The sequence below is a fragment of the Halichoeres trimaculatus genome, unplaced genomic scaffold (genome assembly GCF_033239565.1).
Source record: "Halichoeres trimaculatus isolate MK-OKI-2021-1 unplaced genomic scaffold, fHalTri1.1 fHalTri1_scaffold_5, whole genome shotgun sequence".
In the NCBI taxonomy this organism is placed as follows: Eukaryota; Metazoa; Chordata; class Actinopteri; order Labriformes; family Labridae; genus Halichoeres; species Halichoeres trimaculatus.
In genome coordinates, this window is record NW_027437183.1 from 12,360,986 (window position 1) to 12,386,017 (window position 25,032).

A 25,032-nucleotide genomic window follows, 5' to 3' on the forward strand; every position below is an offset into this window, starting at 1 on the left:
AGTGTTAAAGTCTAAGATATTAAAAAAAAAAAAAAATACTCTGCTGTGTTTGGTTTAGATGTGTTCTACCTGTGGACGTCATGCTTTCCACGGTGCTGAAACGGTGACGCACCACGGTGCCGTTCATCACGCATCCTCTCCTGCCATTTTTGTGCTACAGGCTAACTTGCTAACCAAGGGGTCTCCATCAGAAGGAGGCGGAGAAGTCTGCAAGCAGCAGAGAGAAAGGCAGTCAAATCATAGGACTGAACCTTCCCTGGGGAATTGGGAAGCTCTTCCACATAGAAAACCGACATAAGAAAGGCTGTATAATGTCCGACTTTGACAGCAACCCGTTTGCAGACCCGGACTTCAGCAATCCTTTTCAGGTAGCTCACTTAGATAGCCAGCTAGCTCGTTCACCAACGTACGTTTGAAAAGCTCAATGAGGCCGGTGTTACATTAGCATCCTGCTACCTGTGCTAGCTCGTAGCTTTTCAGCTAGCTAGGGGTTTCCTAGGTATTGGGCTTAGTAGCGGAACGAGCTAAACGTCGTTGTCCGTATTTACTTCCACCCTTAGACATTAAGGCTTTTTCAGAAATATCTGGCATGTATTTGCCAAATGTTTGGTTGAAATGTTGTAATTACAGTTCATTAACGCAAACTCAAACAAAGACACATGATGTTGAGTGGCTAGCTCAGCCCACCGACAGTAAACATTGACACTTGCTAGCTTGATAGATAGTTAACTGGATGGTTAGCATCGTTGTAGTTTGGTACATTGTGTGCCATAAATAAATGCTAAGGGGATTTAAACGTCATTTCTGTATTGTATCGGCAGTGTTACAACATAAACTTTATTGAACACGTATTAAATACGCCGTGGCTGGCGGTATTGATATGACTCGAGCACAGAAGCTGATTCATTTAGTAAACATCCTCAATAATATAATATATTGAAGACAATTTTAGATGGGTTTTTTTCTCATAGATACATGTTTTTCGTTTTACTGTGATGAGCTGTACATTTAACTCTCCTTTAAAAACCTCCTTACCTTTAGCATACAGTATCTGCCACCCTGTGGTTTTCGTCCAAACCGAACACCTGAGCAGGTGCAGATTTAAACGTCAAGGCCCCACCCCCTGGTGGGTGTGTTGGTCAGTGGGTGGAGCCTTGGTTGGAATGAAATCCTGGCTCTCTATGGCACTTTATAGGACTACATACACTTCTACCACACTGGACTTCCAAGTTTGTTGTCAGTTCCCTCTGATCCAGATCCCATTAATAGTTTAAATGACCTCAAGATCAAAGCTGTTTTCCAAACCTCCTACCTCCTGCTACATAAGAATGTAGTGTGCCTATTCTGCTGGATCTGTGCTGGTTTCCAGTTTTGGAAAGCAGAAGTACGGCTAATAGAAAAATTGCTTCCATGGAATCCATGTATGATTTGAAAAAAACTTGTGGATTATATTGACTTAATGAATTATGTAGCAGTAAACAGACACATTTACTGGAATTTGCTTTGCACCTCTTCCCTTCTCTTTTATGGACCATGTCATATTAGTGTTGTATTTTTGTGGTGTAATAATTTTAATACCAGCTCATTCCAGTAGATAAGTTAAGTGCCCCCTGCATCAAGTAGAAATAGACGACAACAGCATTAAGGGGAACAGTATGCAAGGTTGACTGGTCAGTTGCATAATTTTCCCAGATCAGTAGGACTTTTTTGCATGCTGCAGATTTTGATTTTTTTACTGCATACTAACTTTTTTCCATGTAAATAGACGCTGGTGGTATGATTGGTGGTCATTTGAAATTGAAATTAGTCTCACTAACAAATTTATATCCCTAAATGTACCTCCTGCCTCTGTGTTAGCACCCTCTCTGTAGTCAATCAGTCTGTAACTGTAATGTTAGACACTTTGTAATCAACAGACCCAGTAGATGTTCTGAGCTGAAGTGATTCTCACAAATCAAAAGCTTTTGATTTTATAGTAGCAGCTTCATTCCCTCAAACCCTTTGTGATCCTTTCTGTCCCGTAGGATCCTTCGGTGACGCAGGTGACCCAGTCTGCCCCTCCTGGTGGTCTGGAGGAGTATAACCCCTTCACAGACGCCAGAACGGTCAGCTTTGCTAGCAATGCTTTTGACGAGTGTGTGAATGCATGTGTTTTGTCTGCCTCTATGTCTCTCACCTGATTATTGAACCCCTACTGTCTCACTTCCTTTGCCATTCAATCACAGAGGATTTCACAGACAGAATTTGTCCTTGGTCTAATTAAAGTTTTGATCGAGGGCCTGTCTCTTTGATTGCACAAATATTGACTTAGCTAGTCTGCGCTGGTTTACAGGCAGCGCCTGGAAATGCCCCCAGATCAGCCCCTGCCCCTGCTCAAAACACACAACCGGCCATCATGAAGCCTACAGAGGAGCCACCAGCTTACTCACAGCTACAGACTCAGGTATGAAACACAAAAAACCTATTTATTTAATCACATGGAGTTTGTTTTGTACTTCTTTAACTTCATCAGAGATTCTTTGGTTAGCATTAAACATCTTTGTACATTGTCTCCTTTTCTAAGCTTTTGTTTCACATTTTCTCTTGGTCCTCATAAACTCATCTACTTTCTGTTTTCTACCGGCCAACAGCAGCGTAATGAGGTACTGTCTATCGTCTGATGTTTTCCATACATCTTTATATCGCTGTGTTGATAAGTGAGAATTCATTTAATGCCCATGCCCAACCTATAGCATTCTTCTTGCCATTTAACTTTAGAGCCAGCTCAGTACTAACTAAAAAGGACAAGTGAGTGAACAACAGTAGCTTATTGCTTTTCCAATCCTAACCCCATTTTTCTTCTCTTAAACTAACACACCAAAGTTCACCTGAGTGGAAAAACAAACCTATTTCTTACTTGATTGGATATTATAACTCCTGTCAAATGCTGAGTGGTGAATTTTAAAAGGTTTTTCTTGTCTGTATTAGGACCAAGCACGTGCTCAGGCTGAGTTGTTGAGACGGCAGGAGGAGTTGGAGAAGAAAGCAGCAGAGCTTGATCGCCGGGAGAGAGAGTTACAATCGCATGGCGCTGCAGGAGGTTAGTCTGTCAGTCTATCACTAAGTTGCTTTAATACTCACTTACCACAGAGTTTGAATAGCCAAAGATACTTGCTTATGTTTCAGTTAAGACACACCCATATACTCCTTACATAAACTCTTCTGGTTGAATGATAAATGTATACCGATAAAATGCCTTTGATTCTTTCTGTGCTTTTTGGAACTGGGCTTTAACCTAGCAACTCTTATGTAATGCCCAGCAGCTAATCCTTGTGTCCTAAATCTATGCAGGTCGTAAGAATAACTGGCCTCCATTACCAGAGAAGTTCCCTGTGGGTCCCTGTTTCTATCATGACATTGCAGTGGACATTCCTGTAGAGTTCCAAAAGACTGTCAAGATCATGTACAACCTTTGGATGTGTAAGTAAACCATCTGAAACACTTAAAATCAGAGAGCAATACCTCCAATATATGTTCAAATTGATAATTTCATGAGTTTGTTAAATCACTTCTTTTACCAATCAGTTCAGAATAGAAACAGGCATTGGTTTTCTTATTTATGTTTTGTGTTTTGTTTTTATTTACTAGTCCATGCAGGCACACTCTTTGTGAACATGTTCGGCTGCCTGGCCTGGTTCTGTGTGGATGCATCTCGTGGTGTAGATTTTGGTCTGGCCATGCTCTGGTTCCTGCTGTTTACTCCGTGTTCTTTCGTCTGCTGGTACAGACCTCTTTATGGGGCTTTCAGGTATGAAGACAAGGGAATAAACACTCTTTTCTCTTTAGCAGCAGAAAAAAGTAAAAAATACAGTTATCTTTTAGAGTTCATGTTCATTTGTTGTTATTTATTTCTAACCCTCCACTTAATTTTTCTGCTTGTGTCGTTTTACGGTCCCATCATTGCTCCTTCACCAACCTCTGCTCTGTTTTCCTGCAGGAGTGACAGTTCATTCCGCTTTTTCGTCTTCTTCTTCGTCTATATCTGCCAGTTTGGAGTTCATGTTCTACAAAGTATAGGAATCACCGGCTGGGGAACATGGTGAGTACTTAATGCATCTAATGATTCTGAATCTCATTGAGTTTGTGTCAAAGTTCACTCACATTGCTCTCGTATCGTTTTGCCAGTGGTTGGATTGCAGCCTTGACTGGCCTGAACACCAGTATCCCAGTGGGCATCATCATGTTACTGATCGCAGCTCTGTTCACAGCACTGTCTGTGGGCTCGCTCATTATGTTCAAGAAGGTGAGACAGTCATAAAGTACTCCAAGATGACAGCATCAATTGCTTCATTTTATAAATCTGGTGTTCGAAAGGAAGCTCAAGTTAAGTCAAAGTGTTGTGATTGGCCAAAGGTTATCTTCTGACTTCCCCAATCATTAAATGCTGCAGTGAAGGCTCTGTAGTCGGCATATAACACTGATTCAAACTTGTTTTCCTCTCTTCTCTCTCCAGGTGCATGCACTGTATCGCACTACTGGTGCTAGTTTTGAGAAGGCCCAGCAGGAGTTTGCCACTGGAGTCATGTCTAACAAAACCGTTCAGACTGCAGCCGCCAACGCTGCTGCCAATGCTGCAACCAACGCTGCTCGTGGAGCCTTCAAACCTCAGCCATAAACACACTCTCTCTCTCTCACACACACACACACACACACACACACACACACACACACAAACACACACACACAAAGTTGGAGGTGCACAACTCTGGCTCTGCAGGCAATCAGATTAATTCGATCTTATCAATGAATGTTGTTTTACTAAGATTGCTCTGCACACTCCACATATTAAGTGCAAGAAGTTAGAGGCATTAAAACAATGACGTTAATCAGATGAAGCCACCAGTGTTGTCCCCCTTCACCTTAAACCAAGGTTCAGTAAAACTCTCCTACATCCTTCCTCTCTGCTTCTCAGCCTCATGACTGTCTGCTCACAACCCTTGAAACATCCACTAAGTGACTTAGTGTATGTTTGATCTGTGGTCTGCTCTGAGTGAGAGGGATCATTTCAAACTATGTTGCTCAGTTCCTTATTTCCCCTGTTCTTCTGTCACCTCGAGGTGATCCTAGGTCAGGCAGAGGTCTCACTTCTAGCAAACCTAAGTTTTGTCATGGTGATGACCTCCAAACAGCGTCCTGCCTGGTTGTACTACAGTCATGATAATGATAATCTGATCACAGTGTTTGGCACATACTAGTTCTGTTTTCTTGGTCAAATACTGGAAGTACTGTGTGTGTTTGACTGGCTGGCCCTGTGTGTGAATGTGGACTTCACCTTCTGAAAAATATGGCTCCGACTTGTTTTCTTGTGTAATTCAGTGCCTTGTCACTGAGATCTGAAAGCTAAATTATCCCTTGTCCTTTGTTCTGTGCTTCTAATCAGAGACAAATGGTCATCCTGGTACCCCTATGAACAGTAACGTGTTCTTATGTAGAAGAACCTGCCACAGCCCCAGTAGAGCTCCAGTGATACCTGTCAGTTGATCAATAATTCACACCTTATGTGCTGCTCTGGTTAGCACTGTGGGCTGGGTCAGCATCTTTGTGGCTTACTGAGATTTGACAGCATGAAAAGAACATGCATGTTTAGCAAACTCAAGGTAGCTTTTTATTTGGCAAAGTGATTCTGTACACAGTTAGCCTTCACACTGGCTACGGATGGTGGCTAGTTGAAAAAACGTCAGCCTCTTATTTCCCCTCAGTTTCTGTGAAAACGAGAGCTGTAAAGTTGTTGCATGTCCCAGTGACTGTTCGGCTGACTGTTGATATTTTGGATTTATTTGAGTAATGCCCAGGGTAGTAGGTCGCCAAAAACCAAATGGAGGTTCAAAAGGTGTTTTTGTAGCCTGGTGCTCTAAACTGAAGGAATATAAAAAGGAATATTCACATTTTCCCTTAAGTATGTTTCACCTTAGCAAACTTCTGTGTGGCTCTGTCCTTCTACATTGTCTGTAGCCCCTTACACCTGGTTTAAAACTAACGCTGCTATTAATCTAAGAGCTGCAAAGCCGTGGCCTCCTGCTGTCATGCTACCCATTGAAGAGGACGCATACAGTTCCATATACAGTGGGAGATGTGATTGGACATTGAAAAGCTTTTATTTTCCTTCTGATTAATCTGCATACATTAAATAGTAAAAACCCTGATACTGTGTGTATGAACAACTCAACAACTAACAGTCCACTGGCTTTTTTACGGACAGAAAAGCCAGTCTCCTCTGTCGTGCTTGGATTACTGACTAAGCCGAAATGAACACTTAGTATTACAGAGGATTGACTTGATGCATATTCAGTGATATTGTTAAGATACATTCATTTATTTAACATGATAACTGTGTTATAAGCACTAAATTGTACAGACTACTGTCGCAGAAGTGAATTATGGGTTACATTTGTGTCGTGCTTTAGCACCTCATAGTGGTGATGGTGGTGAGTGTCTGAAGATGTGCATGACAGAGGACTGATGACTGGTACTGCTCTTAATACAGATGTATGAACTGCACATATAGTGGACTAAATACTCCTGAGAGTGTAAAAAAGTAAAGGTTAATAATTCACCCTGAAATGATAAGCTGACATCTTGGCAGTATTGTTTGTTTGGAGATATTTTGTTTGATACTCATTGCACATTTCTTGTTTTCTGTTGACCTTAGTGCAAAAAAGAACATGTTTTTATTTATGGTGTAATTTAAGTTGTTTGCATTTCAATTTTTGTTTGACGCTTTGTTTTATTTTTGTGTGGTTTTGTAATGACATGATCATAGCATCAGCTAGATTGAAAAGTGATAAATGACTGCGACTTCACCCTGTAAGAGGAGTGTTTGTGTGGACGAAGATGTGTGAATGAAAGGTATGAAAGGAAAAGACAAAAAATCTCCCTCAAGTGTTATTCTACGTCCTGAAAAGCTGTGAGAAATATACCAAATTTCCATATAGATTTGTTTTTAAAATCTTGGTTTGTGATGTGTTCCCTGCCATGTTTAACTTAAAGATGAATTTCTCTTTGCTGCAAACACCCACGTCTCCCATGTTTCTATTGTTTTTATAACAGTTGCTGAATGAAGCCATGCCATTGTGGGTAACTTTTAGATGTATTTGGCAAGCTGGTCTGCAGTACAGAACTATGTATCTGAATTTCGCTGACACAAAACTGTGTTTTTGACCTGTGACCATGTTATTTCACTGAATCAGAGAAGTAAATCATGAAAAAGGGACACTTGTATATTTTGTAAAGTTGAAAATTTGATCCCCATTATCAATCACATGTAAAAAGAAAATGTAATGCACTCTTGTCTGGCCTTTGTTGCATGTGAAATAGTTTGAGTTTTGTATATTTATGGTATTAACATGAAATAAAATTTGAAAGAAATCTGTGTGCTGATTCTTCTCTCATAGCTTAAATCTGATCTTTAATTTTCTGAACTGTTGGTTTCAGCTTGCACCCAAAGTTAGAAAGCACTGTGCACTGCTGTTCTGTATTACCTGCTTCCCAACACTGGGTGTCAGTGTTTCCTCAGACAGTTTGATTCTACAAGGAAAAGCCTGAAGTTACAGTCCATGAAATGGACAGAAAAGATGAACAATTATGTCACAGATAAACTAAAGAAAGCCTAGTTTATTGAGTACAAATTACAGGCTGTGTCTCTTCTCACACAAACCAACCCTCTCACACATGCAGCATCAAACAATGTGCCACAGACACCGTTACTCTTTTTGTTAATGTAACAAAAACAACGGAAGTAAACATTAATTTAAAGCACATAAAGACTCGAAATGCTTCGTATATAAAATTATAAAAAACAACAAAACAAATCATCCATATCATGACTCCACTCTTCATCGTCTCAGACTACTCACCCTCACATCAAACACACTTAAGTTGAATTATTGCACATCTCATCTACAATGAAAAGCAATCACAGTGGGTTACATTTACAGCACTTACAGCAATGCAATGAAGCATTTTTTGAAAAATAATACAAAGTGAACAAAATTTGCAGCAATGTGAAATGAATGAATGAATGAAGGACCAAGTGCACAGGTTGGTATCAGATGGTTCTCCTAAAGTACCAAGGACAGAAAGAGGACGTCTTTGAACTGCTTGAAAATGTACACAGATGTATTAAAAGGTTTCAATAAAGGCCACCTGAATTTTGAGACACTTGAGGGGAGTAAATCTTTACAGCAGAGGGTCTTTTGTGTGGTGAGCCTGAAGGTGACTCATGATAAGCTTTATCTCGCAGTGAACAAACATCCCAACACAAAAGCTAACCAAAGTCAAACATCTGGCTGCTCTCTGTTCTTTTTCTGCTCACACTCTGATGGTTAACAAGCTGTGATAGACCCACAAACATCTATGTAACAGGGGGAACTCCCTTTAAAATGAACAACCCCATAAATGGCACATTTGAACAGGCAGGTAGAGGGTCTTATTGTCCTGCTGTGCAGCACATTTAGAGAGTATGGACATTTAGAAGCCATAACACATGTGCAAGCTGTTGTGGACTCACATCTGTTAGTATTCAGAGGTTTGTTGAGGTTTGCAGGTGAACCATGTGAATGAACATTATCATGATGTTGCAAACCTGCTCACTGTTTTACTGGCAGTGTTTAACTTGTCCACAGGTCCACTAACAGAATGTACTACTGTTCTTTAAACAATTATCCAAATACAAAAAACAGTGGTTTCTTTAAGGCAAGGATTATTACAAAACTTTACAATATCTTGGTAAAAAAAACTCTGGAAAAGTGTTTAGCTATCTAAATCAGCTGCTGAACCAACATCCATTTAGGCTTCAGCTACTTTCAAAAGAGAACAACATCCTAACTATAAAACAGCTGTTATCAAGACCTCTTTAATGGTTATCAGCTGATTTTAACCAGGCAGAATTCCTAAAGTGGATGACATCCTCAGAGAAATCTCTTTTCTCTGAATCCTGGAGATTCCAAAAGTCCCTGAAAACTCAGAGCAGACAGATGAGACTCTTCCCCTCCTCAATCTCCTCCTGCACCTTGTCACTGGAGGTGGCAATCTCAGCCTGTGCAGACAGAACAGCACACAGGAAGGATGCCAGCGTTCCTCCTATCGCCGTGTAGAACGCCCAGCCGATCGAACACTGAGATGGCAGGAAGGCTGAGGCGTCGGGGCCACAGTAGCTCCTCACCTTCTCTGAACTCCAACCGGCGGGGTACAGCATGAGGCCCACCATCAGCAACAGGCCTGGAGGAGGAGACAAGGTTGAGTCACAAAAATTTGAACCTCACTGCTCAAAGGACAAACATCTCAGAGCAGTTACTCACTCTGTGATTCATCTCTAGTGAAGAATACATTTATTTTCAGCTGACATGTCTGTGATTTATGCTGAGAGGAAAGTCCCCTCCTCTTTGATTGCCCAGTCAACAGATCTGTCAAGCCAAGCACACTTGATGGACCTCTTTGTTGAAAGAGGCCCACATGAAGACTGGGCTGAAGCTGAAACTAGAAATGCTTAACCTGTGGGTGCTGCATATCTGTAAACTTCCGTGTTTCAACTTATGAACCCAAGAAAGGCACACAAAACGTTCCTTCAGGCTATAGCAGGGTTAAAAAAAAAAGCCACAGAAATACGCCTGCACAGACATGTAATCGCTTTGATTATCTATAACAGATCATGATTTACTACATTAGCTTCAGTTGGAAGGAAGATATTCACTGTTAAATAACTTCTTGAGTTTGTTTTTGGCTCAACTCACTGCTTCATCTGAGCTCACTGCAGGAACATGTTGATTTTAAAGGATAAAAATGTTGCAGCATTTGACTATTTCTTCCCCAATCAACTGGGTGATTTCAATGTGTGACTGCAGAGAAGTCAAAAAAATGTGTTTTAGAATAGTGTTTTGACATTTAATACAAGTATCTATCATAATTTAGCAACATAACCTACCACAAAATATGTAGTAGATTGACTGTCTTACAGCAATTGAAAGCTTTGCCTCCACATCACTTCTCCAACCAGTTTCTTAACAAAGGCTCCAAACTGACCGGTATCACCTGTTGGTGATAAACTTGACAAGTACTCCCAAAAATTCCGCTTAAAATTCCAATTTCCACTTTGAGAGGGGAAAAAAAAATCATCTTTCACAAATGTTTTTACTGTTGATGATTTTATATTCATAATCTATTATTTTGGTATTCTGCACATTGTGATATCCTCTTGGTCAGGGATTCCCAAAGTGTGGTTCGTGAGCTGCCACTAGGGGGTGCGCGAGGTCAATGTTATGGCAACTGAGCACCATTTTTTATTGATATTGTATCAATAAATAAATACATAAATAATCAAATAAATATTTATAACACTTTTTTTAATGGGGTTAACAGTTTAAATATTTAAATGTTGAATTTTTGTTACATGACAATGACTGCAATTCATCGCTTGGTGACCATACTGTACTTTTAAATATTATTGTCATTATTATATTGTTACTTGCTGTTATTCTCCCCACTGTCACTCAGCCCATTATTGTACATTGTGTTCTGTGTTAACAGTAGCCTATTTTATTAAACTTGATACCGTATATGTGGCTATAAAGACGACACCTTTTCTTTTTTTATGTTTTGGGCATTGGGGAAGCGTCAGCTAAGTTGGGAGGTGAGAGGGGGTGAACCGCCTAGAAAGTTTGTGAACCACTGCTCTAGTTTGTGTTTTATTCATTTATACCTTAAAACATTTTACATTCAATCTCTTTTCTGTATTTTCCTTTTTATTTCTAATGCAATTAATTAAATACAGGAAAATGCTGAAAAACTACAATTAATACACAACACATGCACGCACACAGATGTCTGACCTGCGATGGCCTGCATGAGTCCACAGATGTTGAACAAGCTCTTCTTCAGGATACTCTGGAAGCACAGGCTGAAGATGGAGATACAGGCCACCACTCCCAGCACTAACGTCCCTGCTGCCAGAAACAACATGGCCGCCTGCCAGAAGCCACTAGCCACTTCTCCAAAGGTCCCAGCGTAGGGTCCACAGCTCACCCCGACTCCTCGACTGCCAATACGAAGGCAGCGGCTGTAGAGACCAAGAGACGGCCGGTACTCCCCAGAGTCCACGCCAGCTCCACTCGCACTGGGGTCAGAGCGAGGGAATCCCAGCAGCCAATCAGGGCTCATGAAGGCGATTAGCTCAGCAAACGCGACTATGATGCTGAGCAGTGTCCAGAGCATGGAGCGGCATGTTACAATGACATGGCACATGGTGAAAGTCTTTCTGAGATGTGAGTAATACTAAAAGAAAAGCTTTGAAGCCCTTTAGGCTCTTCAGGGGGCAGAGCGCTGGTATTAAGGAGTTTAAATTCCTTTCCTTACAGAGAAGAAGGTTTAGTGGGTTCCCTGTTCAAATCCAGATGTGCTGCTGATCTTATCCTCCCTGAGCAGATGTTAACCCTCCTTTCTTCTTCGTTTGCCCTCTTTCAAGGCTCTGGTCATGCCAAATAGGACGCTACAATGCACCGAAGCAGCTTCCCTCTGCCATGCTGACGTCTGTGCAGTAAACCTATGGAGACAGAGACACAACAGAGTCAGAGACACAAAATCTGTGTGAAGAAAGAGAGAAAAGAGGAACTGAAGACTGATTTCCCATCCAGCATGAATCATAAAGGTCAGCCTCCCACCGAGCGCTACTTTCAGGTTCACAATCAGCCAGCTGTGTGTACCATGAGCAACACTTCCAGATGTCTGAGGGCATAGTCAGGATGAGTCACAGAGTCACACACACACACGCACGCACACACAACTGCTTGAAACAACAGAGCAGACTGCTACTGTCATCATTTGATTTGTGATGTGCTTTTTGTGTGTTTTGATCCGATCTATCTACTGGAGCCTTGAATGTCTCACCGCTGAGCAGCTGTCTGCACAGATCAGCACAGAGCTTTGCAGCAGCATGCCACATTTGACAGAACAACATGCCAGATCCTCACTGCTGTGGCATGCACACACATGACATCCACTGAAGCTCCAGCATCCAGCTTGCTCTTCAGATCACAGTCCAAACAAATGCATTTAATGCATTAGACTGAGCGGTTATTGGCTTTAATGTAGCTTTTCATTATATTTGACGCTAAAACCAAAGGATATCTATGATCTTTATTCAACAGCTGTCTGCAGCATATGACTGTAACCTCTTACAGATGACATTTTCAGAGCTGCTCTTAATCTGAAGTGACTTTGTGTAAGTGTTTGTGCATGTGAGTCACTCTCTGAGTGTCTGACTGAGTGTGTAAAGGCTCCAATCAGAGCCATTGTGAGACTGTTGCTATGTTATGATGTAGTTGCTGTTACCACACTGACCTCAACACAGCAGTGGTCTCAAGGGAGCTCAGAGGTTTCTTAGAGGGCGACTGATGTCATGATGCAGTGCTGTGACACACCCAGGGAGATATTTATGGTCTGGTTTGAATACTGTACGGCTCGCTGTCCAAGTCTAAGATTTTTTTGAAGATCAATTTAGCCAAATAAGAAGTTTGAGGGATCTATCTAACCAGATGGTGTGAGTTTGGTTTGCTCAGATTTGAAAATTTCCCTCATTGTGATTAGTTATGAAAATGTCATTGCAGAATTTTCAGTCTTTGCTTCACTTCCTGCTTAAAAGCTATGTGGGACTTTTTAAGTGATCTTGCCTCACTTTTATATAGTTGCCTATTCATGATCCACAATTTAAAAAGAGATTATCGGCACCAAAAGCTGTTATTTAAGATGCTATTTCTCAGTAACTGTGGTCTGGTCGGATTTCCCCGGGAGAACACAAATGTATTTACAGCATGTAGACCAAAAGTCCCCATGACAACACCATGCTGGCAATCAAGATGTGTTCTGTTTCTTTGGATTAATCTTGTAGTAACGGTGAACACTGGAGCCAGAATGTCCAAAAGAGAAAGGACAGATGAGTAGAAGAAAGCTAAATGTGACAATGATAGAGCACGGGCTAAAACACAGGCTAAGCTCTTTGTGATAATGCTCATTCCAACCCACATGCAGCAATTATTCTGTAGTGATCTGTTCAAACTTGAGAGTCTATCAATAAAATGAAGAGTGAGGTTATGTTAGCTCTGCTTGGTGAGGTTGGAGTTGGTAGGTGAGCTCTGGTAGGACACAAAAACTGTGTGGCTCCTGTCACGCCATCACAGGCGCAGTCATTGGCAGCCGTTGTGCAGCCAGAGTCTGCGCAGTGGGGGCTATAAGAGACTCTAAGAGAATATGACTGGAGCCAGGTGACAAAGATAATAATTTATATTTTCCGTATGAGAGTCCAATCTCTCCTTGGCTCTCCCTACCGACATATTTTAAAATCCCTGAAAAAATACACATGAATGGCAGCTGACAATCATTGTTTAACATGATGTTTAGCCTCGTTTTCAACTTATAAAATCAAGACTTTTCAGAAAAAAAATAGGTCTTGAAAACAAGGCAGACAAATAATATCTTCAAATCACCACAACAATCAGATGAGAGAAACATTTCTACGAGGCACATTATTTTTTAAAGTTTGACCACAGCCCATCTAGAACGGCCCAGGTGCCGGATTCTTTTTACCTTTACTACAGCCAGCCACCAGGGGGAGCAATTTTTGTGGTGACTTCACCTTGAGTCATGCAAGATGACGTCCTTTTTTTTTTACAGTCTTTGGTAGGACATAACTCGGATTCACTAACGTTAGACGTGACAGACGCATCAGGCTGTAACACTAAACAGATAGTCTGCTTACCTTCTGTTCACTGAACAACGATACAGATCAAGTCTTGTTGTCAGGTTTGAAACAATAGCTCTATGTAACTCTACTCCTGCAAAATGTTGTCTTATAAACAGAAAAGTAGCATTGAAACGATCTGCTCTCCATAAATTTGCTTCCAAAACAAACACAGGCCTTGGCAAGAGCCATATATCTTTAGGACAGTAGGTGACAGTGCTCATGGGAAACAAAAAAACGGAATCGCTTGACAGCAAGGTATATATGTATTAGGGTTTTAGGAGTGCAATACTATTTCATTCTCCTTCAATGTACTTGGATGTCAACAGTAACCTGAGAGACTTATGTTTCCAAATCTGGCTGCATTTTTGTTGCATGGCTGGACGCCACTGGAGCTTAGATAGAAGCAAACTGGGTAAGGCGACTCTATGTCGGCAGTCTGTGACATTTATGAAATAAACAAACATTTTTTCTTAAGTTTCGTCGAACAGATCATTTATATCCACATAAGGGAAAGAAAGCTTACTGATCATATAAGAGCCGACTATTTTTTTCATGCTATGCTCTAATTCCTGCTGAAAGTGTCACTTTGTTAAGCCCACAAACATTTATCAAGAGCTGTAAGTCACTCTGATATCCCAAGGGGAATAAATGCGGCATTCGGTCATAAAGTCTCCACCAGCCTCCATCTGGGATGCTAAATCATCCGGCCACATCTGTGGAGAATGAATACTGATATGATCCGAGTCAGTTCAAAACACTTCAGACATTTCCCAAGCTACAAAATAAGAGCATTATCTCATGCGGCTAAAAAGTGATTCACGTAAGGTATGGGAAGAAGTGGGTCAGAATAACAAAGTCACAAGCATGACAACATCTGAGGTGGAGGAGGTATGAGATTTGAAACACTCAAGATGAGGGTGAGATTCAGTTCATAAGATTCTGTCGTGTTTGCAGTTCACGGTTGTTTTCTCCAGTAGTTCTGCCGATGTTATGATGAGTATGAATGACTCTGCTTTGTCTTGAGCTTGACAGTGATGCCTATCTGTAACATTCCCAAGATCATCTTACACCATTAACTTTGCCTGAGCAGAATTGTAGGGGAACGTTTATTCTCTTTCTACAATCATAATTACAGATTACACGAACCCTTGGCCAAAGTCTACATATAATTACACAGCTTGAAGATAAACTAAGAGAGAGGATTACAACTGAGCAGAGTGAAAATACAGAAACACTACTATTCATTATGAGCCAAAAAGGAAGTGACAGAAATAAACAGGAAGCAAACAGGAAGCATTAGTGTCAGTGAAACAGCCTCTACAGCACAATCACACACAGTAATGATGAATCAACCTGTTAATCTGTTTTCTAATCTAACCCGTCATACATATTTGTGAAGATGTACCGAGATGTTTACATTTATGGTTCCTTTTCCTGAGAGAAACTGAAAGAGGAAAACGTATGAGTAGTATCTGAAGTGTTTAAGAAGCGGTTCCCACTATTCATTTACAGTCCTTGAGTTTTTTTCAGCTCTAATTGTTATCAATGTTTCCTTTCTCCTGTGCTTACAATGGTTTCACACTTGAGTGCTTGCTCAGCCTGACTCACCATACAGACTGCTTTAGCTCTATTTAAAGCACCATGAGTAACATACATAAGTAATTACAGACATGTTCAGCATGTATTTTTGCATGTTTGTTTGTACGCTTTGAGCCACCCAGGCTACAGTGTTGGGTACTCTAGCGCACAGTCTTCTGCTGGCATCTGATTATAGTCCACCCCAGACAAGCATGCTGCTGTCACTTACGACTACAATGCCCTCAAATTAGCAGCTCTGTCTCTTTAAACCACAGGGATGGAGTCTAAACATACCTTGTCGAGGCAGTCAAGAGGCACCTTGTGTGATCTTCACCAGTTCTTACTGGAAATCTCTTCACTCATACCTCATCATGGCTCTCTGTAGTCGAGGACAGCAGCGTGAGGGAGAGGAAGCCTTGGGGTCTTTTTCTTGTGTTTTCAAGGAAGTGAACATTAGGGCTTTTTTTCTTTTCTTTTCTGGAAATGATGTTTAAGGAATAAAAATAAGTGACAAAGACTTTTTTGACTGCGGCATCGATTTTTTAAAAGGCACATCTCTTTTGACTGCTAATAAGAAAGAGTCCTTAAAAAAAATTAGGTTTCTATTGATGATTCACAGCTGTAAAATGTGACTCAACAAAGTGGCAAATCTCCTAAACAAATCAGGAGATTAACAATTCTCCTGAATTTAATATTTTGATGGTTCAGATGGACTACGTTTCTCCAAAATCACCACTAAAAGCACCAGCACAAAAAAATGCTCTTCATTGAAACAATGCTCAGTATATTCAGAATTATGCTGCATCACAAAAACTAAAATCAAAAGATGAAATGTACTCACCAAGTTTCTTTAATTAAGAAAAATGTCTCAATAAAAGAAACTCAACCAGTCGTTTTTTTTAACTATTTGGCAGATTTTTTTACTCTTTAAAGGCAAACTAGGCGACAATTTTTCTATTTTTATGTCTTCAAAATAGACGATTTTCTGGGCTTCTCAGGTGAACGAAGCTCATATTCGGTCCGATTCAGACAAGTTAGACTAAAAATAAGACTCAAACACTTGCTTAGACTTGACTTTTTGTAGCTCACAGCCTCAAACAGCACTTTCCCCATGGCATGGGTTGCAGGCATCAATAAACTATTATACATAGCATCAAAAGAGAAGCAATTTGTGTTTGGTAGATTATTTCTTTGTTGCAACAATTCCTCTTGATATTTAATATCATACTATTTGAAAGCCTTTTCATTTTTCTTTCTAATTGTTTCACATTTGGTTGAGCATTGGCTGAGATTTAGCTAATTTTTCATGGGTGCAACCCCCAAACTTAGCTCTGCTTTTCATCCTACAAATGCTTTTTCCTTACAAATGTGGCGTCATTTAATGCTACTTGTCTTCCCCTACCCTCAAGCAGAAAGTAAATACATGATTAAATTAATATTTAGAGAAAAGTAGTTTTACCATAAAATGTGCAATGTCTGGTCTTCTATTGGCTTAAACAAAATGCTGCTTATCAACAACTGTCTTTGTCTATATACATGAGAGGGTGAGTGCTGTGGTGCACCATGCTGCGGTGCAGAAAAGGTCACTACATCCTGAAACTGATTAATACTTTCCGCTTGTTTGCTGTTTTTTGAACTGACTTCTGGGAAAGTGCTTGAGCAGCACTTCCTTCGCAAGGTCAAGCTTTTCTATGTGTTTATGTGAGTGGTATAGGAGGAGTGTTTTAGAGTTATGACTTATTCATAGCCCTGCGATCAAGGTGAGAGGTCTCTGCCTCCCTGTTGCTTTTGATAGATATCTATGTAGCTCAGACTGTAAGATCTTTGTTACTGCTGCTCTCTGTGTGCCTGTGGAGTTAGATATGTATCATCAGCAGCACTGACAGATCACGGGGTCGTCCTGCATGACGCTGAGTCTGACTGATGAGACATTAGATATGCTACAAGATGAAAGCCGTTATTCTTGATTCTGATCTGGACCTGCTTATACACTGCTGATAGAAACTCAGTCTGCCACACAGGATTACATGCATGCAATGAGAACCTGAAGCCAACTTACACACACTTTCCCAGCGCTTCATTCAGCGAGCCAACATGAACAGTCTCTTGCTGCTTTGAGACAAACTTTAGTTAATGGAATTTACAGAAAATACAACCCTTGGGCCGCCAGCCAGCCATGTGCACCGCATGTTTGGCTGTTAAACCTGTTGGCCGAGCAGCCTCTAAGCCCAATAAAACTCCTACTAATAAAGCCAAACATCAGATAAAGCCGAGATCTTTCACTGCCTCAGACAAAGCAGTGAAAATGAGGCATATTTGGGTCAGTCAGTTGGCCGTTAGATAGAGGAGGCGGCTGGGCTGTAAATCTGGAGTAATTGCTCTGAGATATCAGCAAAGGGCTCTGGTAGCATGCCAAGGTGCTGAGGTAATGAGTCCTGACCACCGAAGTTTGTTGTGGAGGGCGAAAGTGAATGAAGACTGAAGGTGGGTGGTTGGGAGATCCAAAGCTCAGTTGACCCAGATTGGTCTACAAAGGAGAGGTTAGACACGAGACAAACCATGGGTATGGATTTGAATATTGAGGAAGACAACAGAAATGGTCCTTTACAACAAAGCTTCCCTATACATATGAAAAGTATGCCTGGAATTTACCTGATTTCACTCAAGTGTACTGAATTAAAGTACGCATGGGTCCAGATCCAGAGAAGGGGTACAGCTGAAACACACCAGATGCGTCTGCAGTGCGTCTCCGTTCCGTCACAGCAAACGGATCAAATAGGTTTCATTCGAGTCAATTTGTCAACTTACACTGGATCTGTTTGCAGTATGTCTGCGTGGCTGGTCCATAGGGCTGAACAATTAATCAAATTTTGCAATGTAAAAGAATGCAATTTTCAAGTTGCAAAGGCTGCAATTTAAAAAAAAAGGTTTTAAAGTGCATTTAAAAAGAGTTTACATATTTCAGTAGTTGAGCCAAAACTTTTTTATTTACATTCCTGCACTGTGTTTTGTTACTGATGAGAGATCAGTAAGATTTTGATACATTTGATATTTATGTGTACACACTGTTTTGTTTTGTTTTTTTTTGTAAAATACTGCAAGCCGCCTCTCGCCCAATGATTGCTGGGATAGGCTCCAGCCACCCGCGACCCTAAACAGGATAAGCGGTATAGAAGATGGATACTGCAAGCCACATGTTGACATATTTAAATGGTTAAGCCAGAGATTTGGTCTTATTCACATTTCTGCAGTTTATTTAGTGTGAGATTCATATAAGAGAGGATTCATATTTACTTTTTAGATTAATGTTCATACTAGGCCTCTTGCTCTTCTTGAAGTTCAATCAATCAGTCAATATTCTACTGTGCTTGTAATAATTAAAGATAAGTTGTTCATATCAATTCATGCATCAATTCATCTCATTTCATCATAACATGTAGGCCTGGTCTACAGGAAATACTTGCTTATATGTTGACCCTTTTTTGTGTTGGTCATACTACAGAATGATTTATGCTTGTGTTAAATGAATAATGTAGAGGATAACCCCCCCAAAAAACTGCATGCTTAATCGCAATTGAAATATTGGTAAAAAAAATCGCAATTAGATCATTTTCCAAAATCATTCAGCCCTACTGATCCGTCATGTTGCAGGTGACATGCAGCTATCCTATTTTTAACGGGCACGGATCTGTGATGCATAAATTCAGTGTAGGGAAGATTGAGTGGAACAGGAAGTTGTGACCGTACATGACCTAAAAACACCCAGTGACTATCAAAATAAAACAGACTGTGTCAAAATCAGTTCGTATTTAGCTTGACTACAATGACAAACGGACATCATGAGCGGAGTCAGATCAGGAGTCAACAGGTTGGAGGTTTTACAGCCCAACATAAATGAAGAGAGACTTATCAATGGAGTGGGAAGTGTGGGACCTCCTTGGTCTGTGACCCCAGCCATCTGTTAGTCATACAGCTTGTCGGACTGAACACGCAGCCAGTGTAAGTTGACAAACACAGTCAAGATGCAGCACAATAGAGTCGCACTGCAGATGTATCTGGTGTATTTGAGGCGTTAGACGAACACCCTTTAACATGTTGTCATAATGTTAACAAAAGATATTCTGGGGCAACAAAAGCCGCGTTTCCACCAAGTAGTCCGGGTCAGTTCAGTACGGTTTGGTACAGTTAAGCCTGATCCCGTTTGCATTTCCACAGCAAACTGTGCCCTCTCGTGGTGGGCGGCGTGCAAGCTGGATGCCGCAAGCCCCAGCTGTTAAACAACTGTGTGACGCCGTAGCAGCGTGACACAGTTTACACTGCTAATAAATACAACGAAGAAGAAAAATGCAACGCTAAACAAAGAATACAGATGGAAGACATGCAGCATTTCATCCTCTCTGTGATTGGCATGTAGCTCTTTGATACAAAGTGCAATCAAGCTTTGCTTCAGGGAAGTCTGTGTGCCGCCAGGAGAAATGCAGCCACTGTCGGGGTAAGTGACGATTCTTCTGACCAATCAACGGTCTGCAGTGTGTTGCTCCACCTTCCGAGAGCGGATCGGTTCAGTCTGGCACCCATACGGAGGGGTCCCAAAATAGTAGGCCAGCTTGTACCGGTTTTTGGGGGATCTGTCTCGGGATAAGTCAGTGGAAACGCCAAAAATGCGGATCGTACTGAGACGAACTGAACCGGTCTGCTTGGTGGAGACGCGGCTAAAGTGGCTAGTTGTTGAAGCATAATTTAAAAATATGGCTGAATCTCAGCTCTACACCAATTAAAACAATATGAATCACTTGTTTAACCAATCAGAAATTCTGGTGTTGGCTGGTGATGGCATTTATTCATGTAGAAGATGCACACATCCCTAATACCATTTTCCCAGGAAGAGTCACCCTGAAGAGGCCTCCTTCACCTAATTCAGACTTTTTCCAGTAAGTAGTCCATCAAGGACAATCCCCCTTTGTATGGTACATGTGTGAGGGGAAAGTCTGGAAAATGTCAGGATCTAAATGTCTGAAATTTGTCCGCACATTAACCAGACTCCATGTGTGTAAGGCGGCTCTGATAAGCACGAGTCTTCCCTCGTTTGTGAAACTAAATTAGAGCAGGTGGATCACCCACTCAGATCAGATGACTCCCCCCTCTGATCTGGCCTTCGGAGGACTCCATTAGCTCATTTTTCTTAACTCACACATCCTGAAACAGAAACCTCAAACCAGGGCAATCTGCTCTGCTCTGACTGTGCATCTGGAGCAGAAAAGAAGGAATGCCCTCAAACCAAAAACCACAGAGAGGCACCATCTTTAAGGCTGCACAGCTACCCAAACAAGATGTGGACAATCATGGGCTCTTGATGACGCTCTGACTTCCCTCTGTGCTTCCAAGAACCAGGAAAATAAGAAACCCCAGGAGATATGAAACTTGTATGATAACAGCCGAGGCTGGGCAGGACCAAACATATCCCTCATTCATAAAAGAATGCAAGCTGTGGAGCTCAGTGGGAAGAGAGGGAGATGAAGCAACGTAGCTTCAGTGTTGAACCACATTAACATATCACACCCTCAACTCTCAATTTCCCAATCACTTTTCCAAGAGGTTTCGTTCTGTACCCTTATCAAGACTCTGTTGTAGCAGGCAGAGTGATGTAATAACAGAAGGCAAGCCATAACATCAGCAGGGAGAGACACCCCTTCCCCTGAAGCAATAACTTGTAAATCTTCATCACAGCACATTTTTATCTGCTGAACAACAGCCACAGATCAACACCGAGCTCACTTTGGCCCCGAGCTGTATGAAAAGGCAGCTTTAAGAGCTTGTGAAACCCAAACCATGTGAGGAGAAAAGAGAACAAGGCCTTTCAGAAGAAAAAAGGTAATGTACACACAACACTAATGATCTGTACATAATGCCCCCCTGGATTTGTCACACCTACACCTGTAGCCTCAGGGAGCCATATTTCCACCTGCTTTCACAGCATGCTTCATGCCTCTGACAGGAGAGATAGCAAAAGAGTGAGTCATGCAAACATACAAAGAGAGCAAAGACGAGCTCAGTTTCTTTGCTTTCAATGAGGCTTTCTCAATCAACCCTCACAGATATTACGAAACAAACCAAGCTTCTGTCTTCAACAGTTCTGTCTTGCTAACCATAACCATGTGAGCCACTGCTTTTGTAGCCGTCCATAAACATTGAATGAAAGAAGTTACAAACTGAGAAAGTTTCCCATGTATCTGCTCTCACCGCAGATATATCTTGTAACTTCAGCCAGTGAAGATCTTTAAAAGCATGTTTAGTGCTCCAGAGCTAGTTAACAGACCTAAATCCAGCACTAAAATCATTCAAGCTGTATAAAGACATTAAGTTTAATTCCTTGTCTGCAAAGTTGAGGCAATGTCAATAAAGTCTTTCAAATACAGCAGGAGGGGCTGAGGTTTCAAAGACAATGGGAGGCCACAAAAATGTAAACACTAAGTCAGGCCCTCCAACAGTGTGCAGAAACACAACTTTACTGATTCAAAAAAACAACAAATACACACCCCAAAACCATGAAAGGTGCCAGCCTGTGCTCAGCCGTCTGTGAAATAACGGCATCAAAACGCATGACTTCCCCTGAGAAAAGTATCAGCCAAGCTCATTTGAGTGCATGTGTTTGTGTGTGCGCCAAAAAAGCCCTGAATAAGTACCGGCCCTCTTCATCTGGTGTGACTCAACTCAACAAAGGCTGCACAAAGACCTGCCGACAGCGGCCCCCTTCACTCTCTCTGAAGCTCTCAAAGACATGCCACCGTTGGCCCAGAATTCACTCCCTCATTCTCCAAGACAGGCCGCTGTGGCCCCCTAACCTATTCAATCTGTGCAGCACCCCAGACCCTCTCTCCCCACGCTGACTCTGAGGTGGCCCCTCAGTGTCTGACGCACAAAGCCCCTCAGTGACCCTCACATTTCACTCACACAAAGACAAGAATGACACGGCCTCGCTCTGCTCTCTCCTCACTCCTTCGGCTGTCTCGTTTGTTTCTGCAAAGATGATGGATGCACAAACAAACCTCTCCTGCCTTTTTTCCTTCTAAACAACTCTGCACTGCCTCTTTTACTGTAATGTTAGTGGGACCACACAGAAATTTATTTTACTTTAGATATTGCAACATTTTAAAGAAAAGTTGGGATTTCAACCTTTCCGGTAACCACTGTTTTTTTTGTTATTTAAATGCAAGTTGAAGTTACAAAATCCTGTTGCTCATGCATGTACTGGTTTATTTTGCCAGTTCATGGTACAATGGTTCTCTAATGCTTCTGCAACACTCTAATGTGATGAGAAATGATACACTCAGACTCCTATAATGCAGGATTAATATCAAAGTACAAAGCCATGATGACTGTTCTTGCTGGTGTGGACTCAAAAATATGAAAAAGACTAAAGATGATATGCCGTTTCAATATAAACTGCATAAAAAAGTAAATCACAAATCAATGCACCCTGCAGGGAGTGGTTCAGCTCCCCATCTCTGCTCTTTGCTGCATGTCATCCCCTCACTCCCTACATTTCCTCTCTATTTTCAGCTATTCTGTCTAATAGAAGCTTTAACGCAAGAAAATATACTAGTTAGCCTGTGAGAACCTTTGTGTAAAATGTTGGTATCCAGCTGAGTTGCTACTTCCACTGTTTTAAATTCAAATGATCCATTAAGTCTTGTTTAAAATGTGTAAGCTCATTTTTTACCCCGGGGAATGTCAGTGGTAAACAGCGGCTGCCTGGAAGGTAATCAATCCAACAAAAAAAGAGGTGGATAAAGAATTTTTGCAGAGTAGTTTGAAGGAAAACATAGAGATATCTTTTTCGTTTTTTGTGTCTTCAAAATCTTCTCTTAAAGCATCAAAATTCTCAAGTCTTTATCACAACACCCAGAGTGCACTGAGTGACCCCTTTCTCTCTTAAACTTATAGATCAATCTAAGATGTATCTGCAGTATAACTCTGCGTTGTCTTAGCACACTTCTCACAGAATCTCCCTTTGCTATCACCTTCACACTGCTCAAATGCAACAAGTTTGCACTTGCTACCTGGAGGTTGTCTAAACTATGAAGAGTGGGCAGGTTAGGGCAATCACACTTAAAGCACTCACAGCACAGCAGGTTTATAAATTGTAAAGTCTGTTGAGCTTTAGATTTGTCTGTTTTTGAGATTTGGATTCTGAGAGGATGGTGAAAGCACTCTCTGAGGGACAGTGGTGGTGATCCCTTCCTCTCATCACTACTCTGCAGTTTGTCCTTGAACTCCACTAGAGTAAACACTGAGCGTTTTCCTGGTTTTGTTTAGTTTATGATGTAGTACCACTTCCCCCTCTCTCTGAGCAGTGTGTGTCAGGCACAGAGCTCCATGGGTGGCTCTCTCTCTCACACACACACTAACACACACAGATGGACCTCCTCCTCCTCCTCCACCACCTTCTCCTCACTGCACTTCAAGGACTCAAGGTTGTGGTGGATGGAGAAGGGGAAGGCAGGGTCCCAGTGTGAACATGTGGGGATGACAGATTGGGAAATAAAAACAATACCAAAAAGGAGAATAATAAGAGGGTAGAATTCTTGTGGAGGTGTGGATGTGCTGTGAAGTCCAACTGCTGCCAGATGTCTTTTTGTGCAGCTATATATATATATATATATATATATATATATATATATATATATATATATATATATATATATATATATATATATATATCAAAAATAAAATCTAGTTCCTCATTGCTATGCAGAAAACAGGCAAATTAAACAACTTCTGATTATGAACCAGATGTTGTACATGAACAAGTCAGCAATGAGACCAATGTCATATCTCTGTTACACTTTGCAAAGATGCTGCTCTCCCTCCCTGCTCACGTCTCTTCTAGAAAGAGAAAATAAAAACATTCAAATACTCTGCGATGCCTATCTCCTTGTCTTCAATCTAAAGATGAAGACTGCAAACTCCACCACCTCTTACCTGCTGCTTCCAGGGTTGTAGCTCAAATAGGATGTTACTGACATGCAGATTTTAGCTATGACATTAGCTCAAGACAAGAGTTGTTTCATACATGACAAATTAAACGAAAGGACTCAGCAACAGAGAGATTTAAAGTCAGTGCTAACCATACCTAAATTATGTCTCTGTCGTCGTTTTCTACTTACGTGTGGTCAAAGTGTTAGTCCCGCTGCTGTCCTTTGTTTTTGAAGCCCTGCTTCTGTTCCCGGTGCAGCGCAGCTTGACTTTCAAGAAGTCATTCAGTAACTCTCTTTTTCTTCAGGACCTCATTCCTCCACTCTCTCCCTCACTTTAAGCCCTCCCACTAACATCTGACGTCGTGCTTTCTCTTCTTTTCTCCCCTCCCTCCCCCTTTACCCTCCCCCCATTCCGTTTGTGAACGTCAGAAGAAGGAGAAGAGGAAAAGTTGCAGGGATGATAAGAAACGTTATAAAAGAGGACCAACGTATCTTGATGTGTAGGCCCTAAACCAAGATAGACAACTTTTACTAAGTCAAAAGTCCATATTGAGAGTCAAATTATGCATGGTAATACAAACTGTCAAAATACAGGTTGAAAGAATTTCATAGTTTAGCCAGAAGTGTTGTAAACTGAAAATATAGCCAGCCTTTGACGTATATGTTTAAAATAATAACAACTTAGCCTTGGATTGAGCAGCATCTAGC

General features: G+C 41.3%; 3 protein-coding genes across 4 annotated transcripts in view; 1 reads left to right on the forward strand and 2 right to left on the reverse strand.

Annotated features, from left to right (window-relative positions):
- Positions 1–1,125, reverse strand: part of LOC141789878 (corticotropin-releasing factor-binding protein-like) — an 87,146-nt gene extending 86,021 nt beyond the window's left edge. The window contains exon 1 of the mRNA XM_074669386.1: positions 1,036–1,125. The gene's annotated coding sequence lies outside the window, so the exon portion shown is untranslated. The remainder of the gene's footprint in view (positions 1–1,035) is intronic.
- LOC141789876 (secretory carrier-associated membrane protein 1-like) lies at positions 96–7,408 on the forward strand. 2 transcript variants are annotated; one of them, XM_074669382.1, is made up of 10 exons: positions 96–368; positions 2,025–2,105; positions 2,333–2,443; positions 2,631–2,642; positions 2,968–3,079; positions 3,331–3,459; positions 3,628–3,787; positions 3,977–4,078; positions 4,165–4,282; positions 4,493–7,408. In XM_074669382.1, exons 1-10 carry the CDS (start codon positions 312–314, stop codon positions 4,652–4,654), a joined length of 1,044 nt encoding a protein of 347 aa, XP_074525483.1. In that variant the 5' UTR covers positions 96–311; the 3' UTR covers positions 4,655–7,408. The 2 variants fall into 2 exon arrangements, with proteins under 2 accessions (XP_074525483.1, XP_074525484.1); XM_074669383.1 differs by lacking the exon at positions 2,631–2,642 and having other exon boundaries at positions 99–368.
- Positions 7,409–7,488: 80 nt separating this feature from the next.
- Positions 7,489–24,658, reverse strand: LOC141789880 (LHFPL tetraspan subfamily member 2a protein-like). Its single transcript, XM_074669387.1, has 3 exons — positions 24,514–24,658; positions 10,863–11,572; positions 7,489–9,255 (listed from the first exon to the last, which is right to left on the reverse strand). The coding sequence occupies exons 2-3, from the start codon at positions 11,272–11,274 to the stop codon at positions 8,999–9,001; spliced, it is 669 nt and encodes a 222-aa protein (XP_074525488.1). The 5' UTR covers positions 11,275–11,572; positions 24,514–24,658; the 3' UTR covers positions 7,489–8,998.
- Between the last annotated feature and the right edge of the window lie 374 nt (positions 24,659–25,032).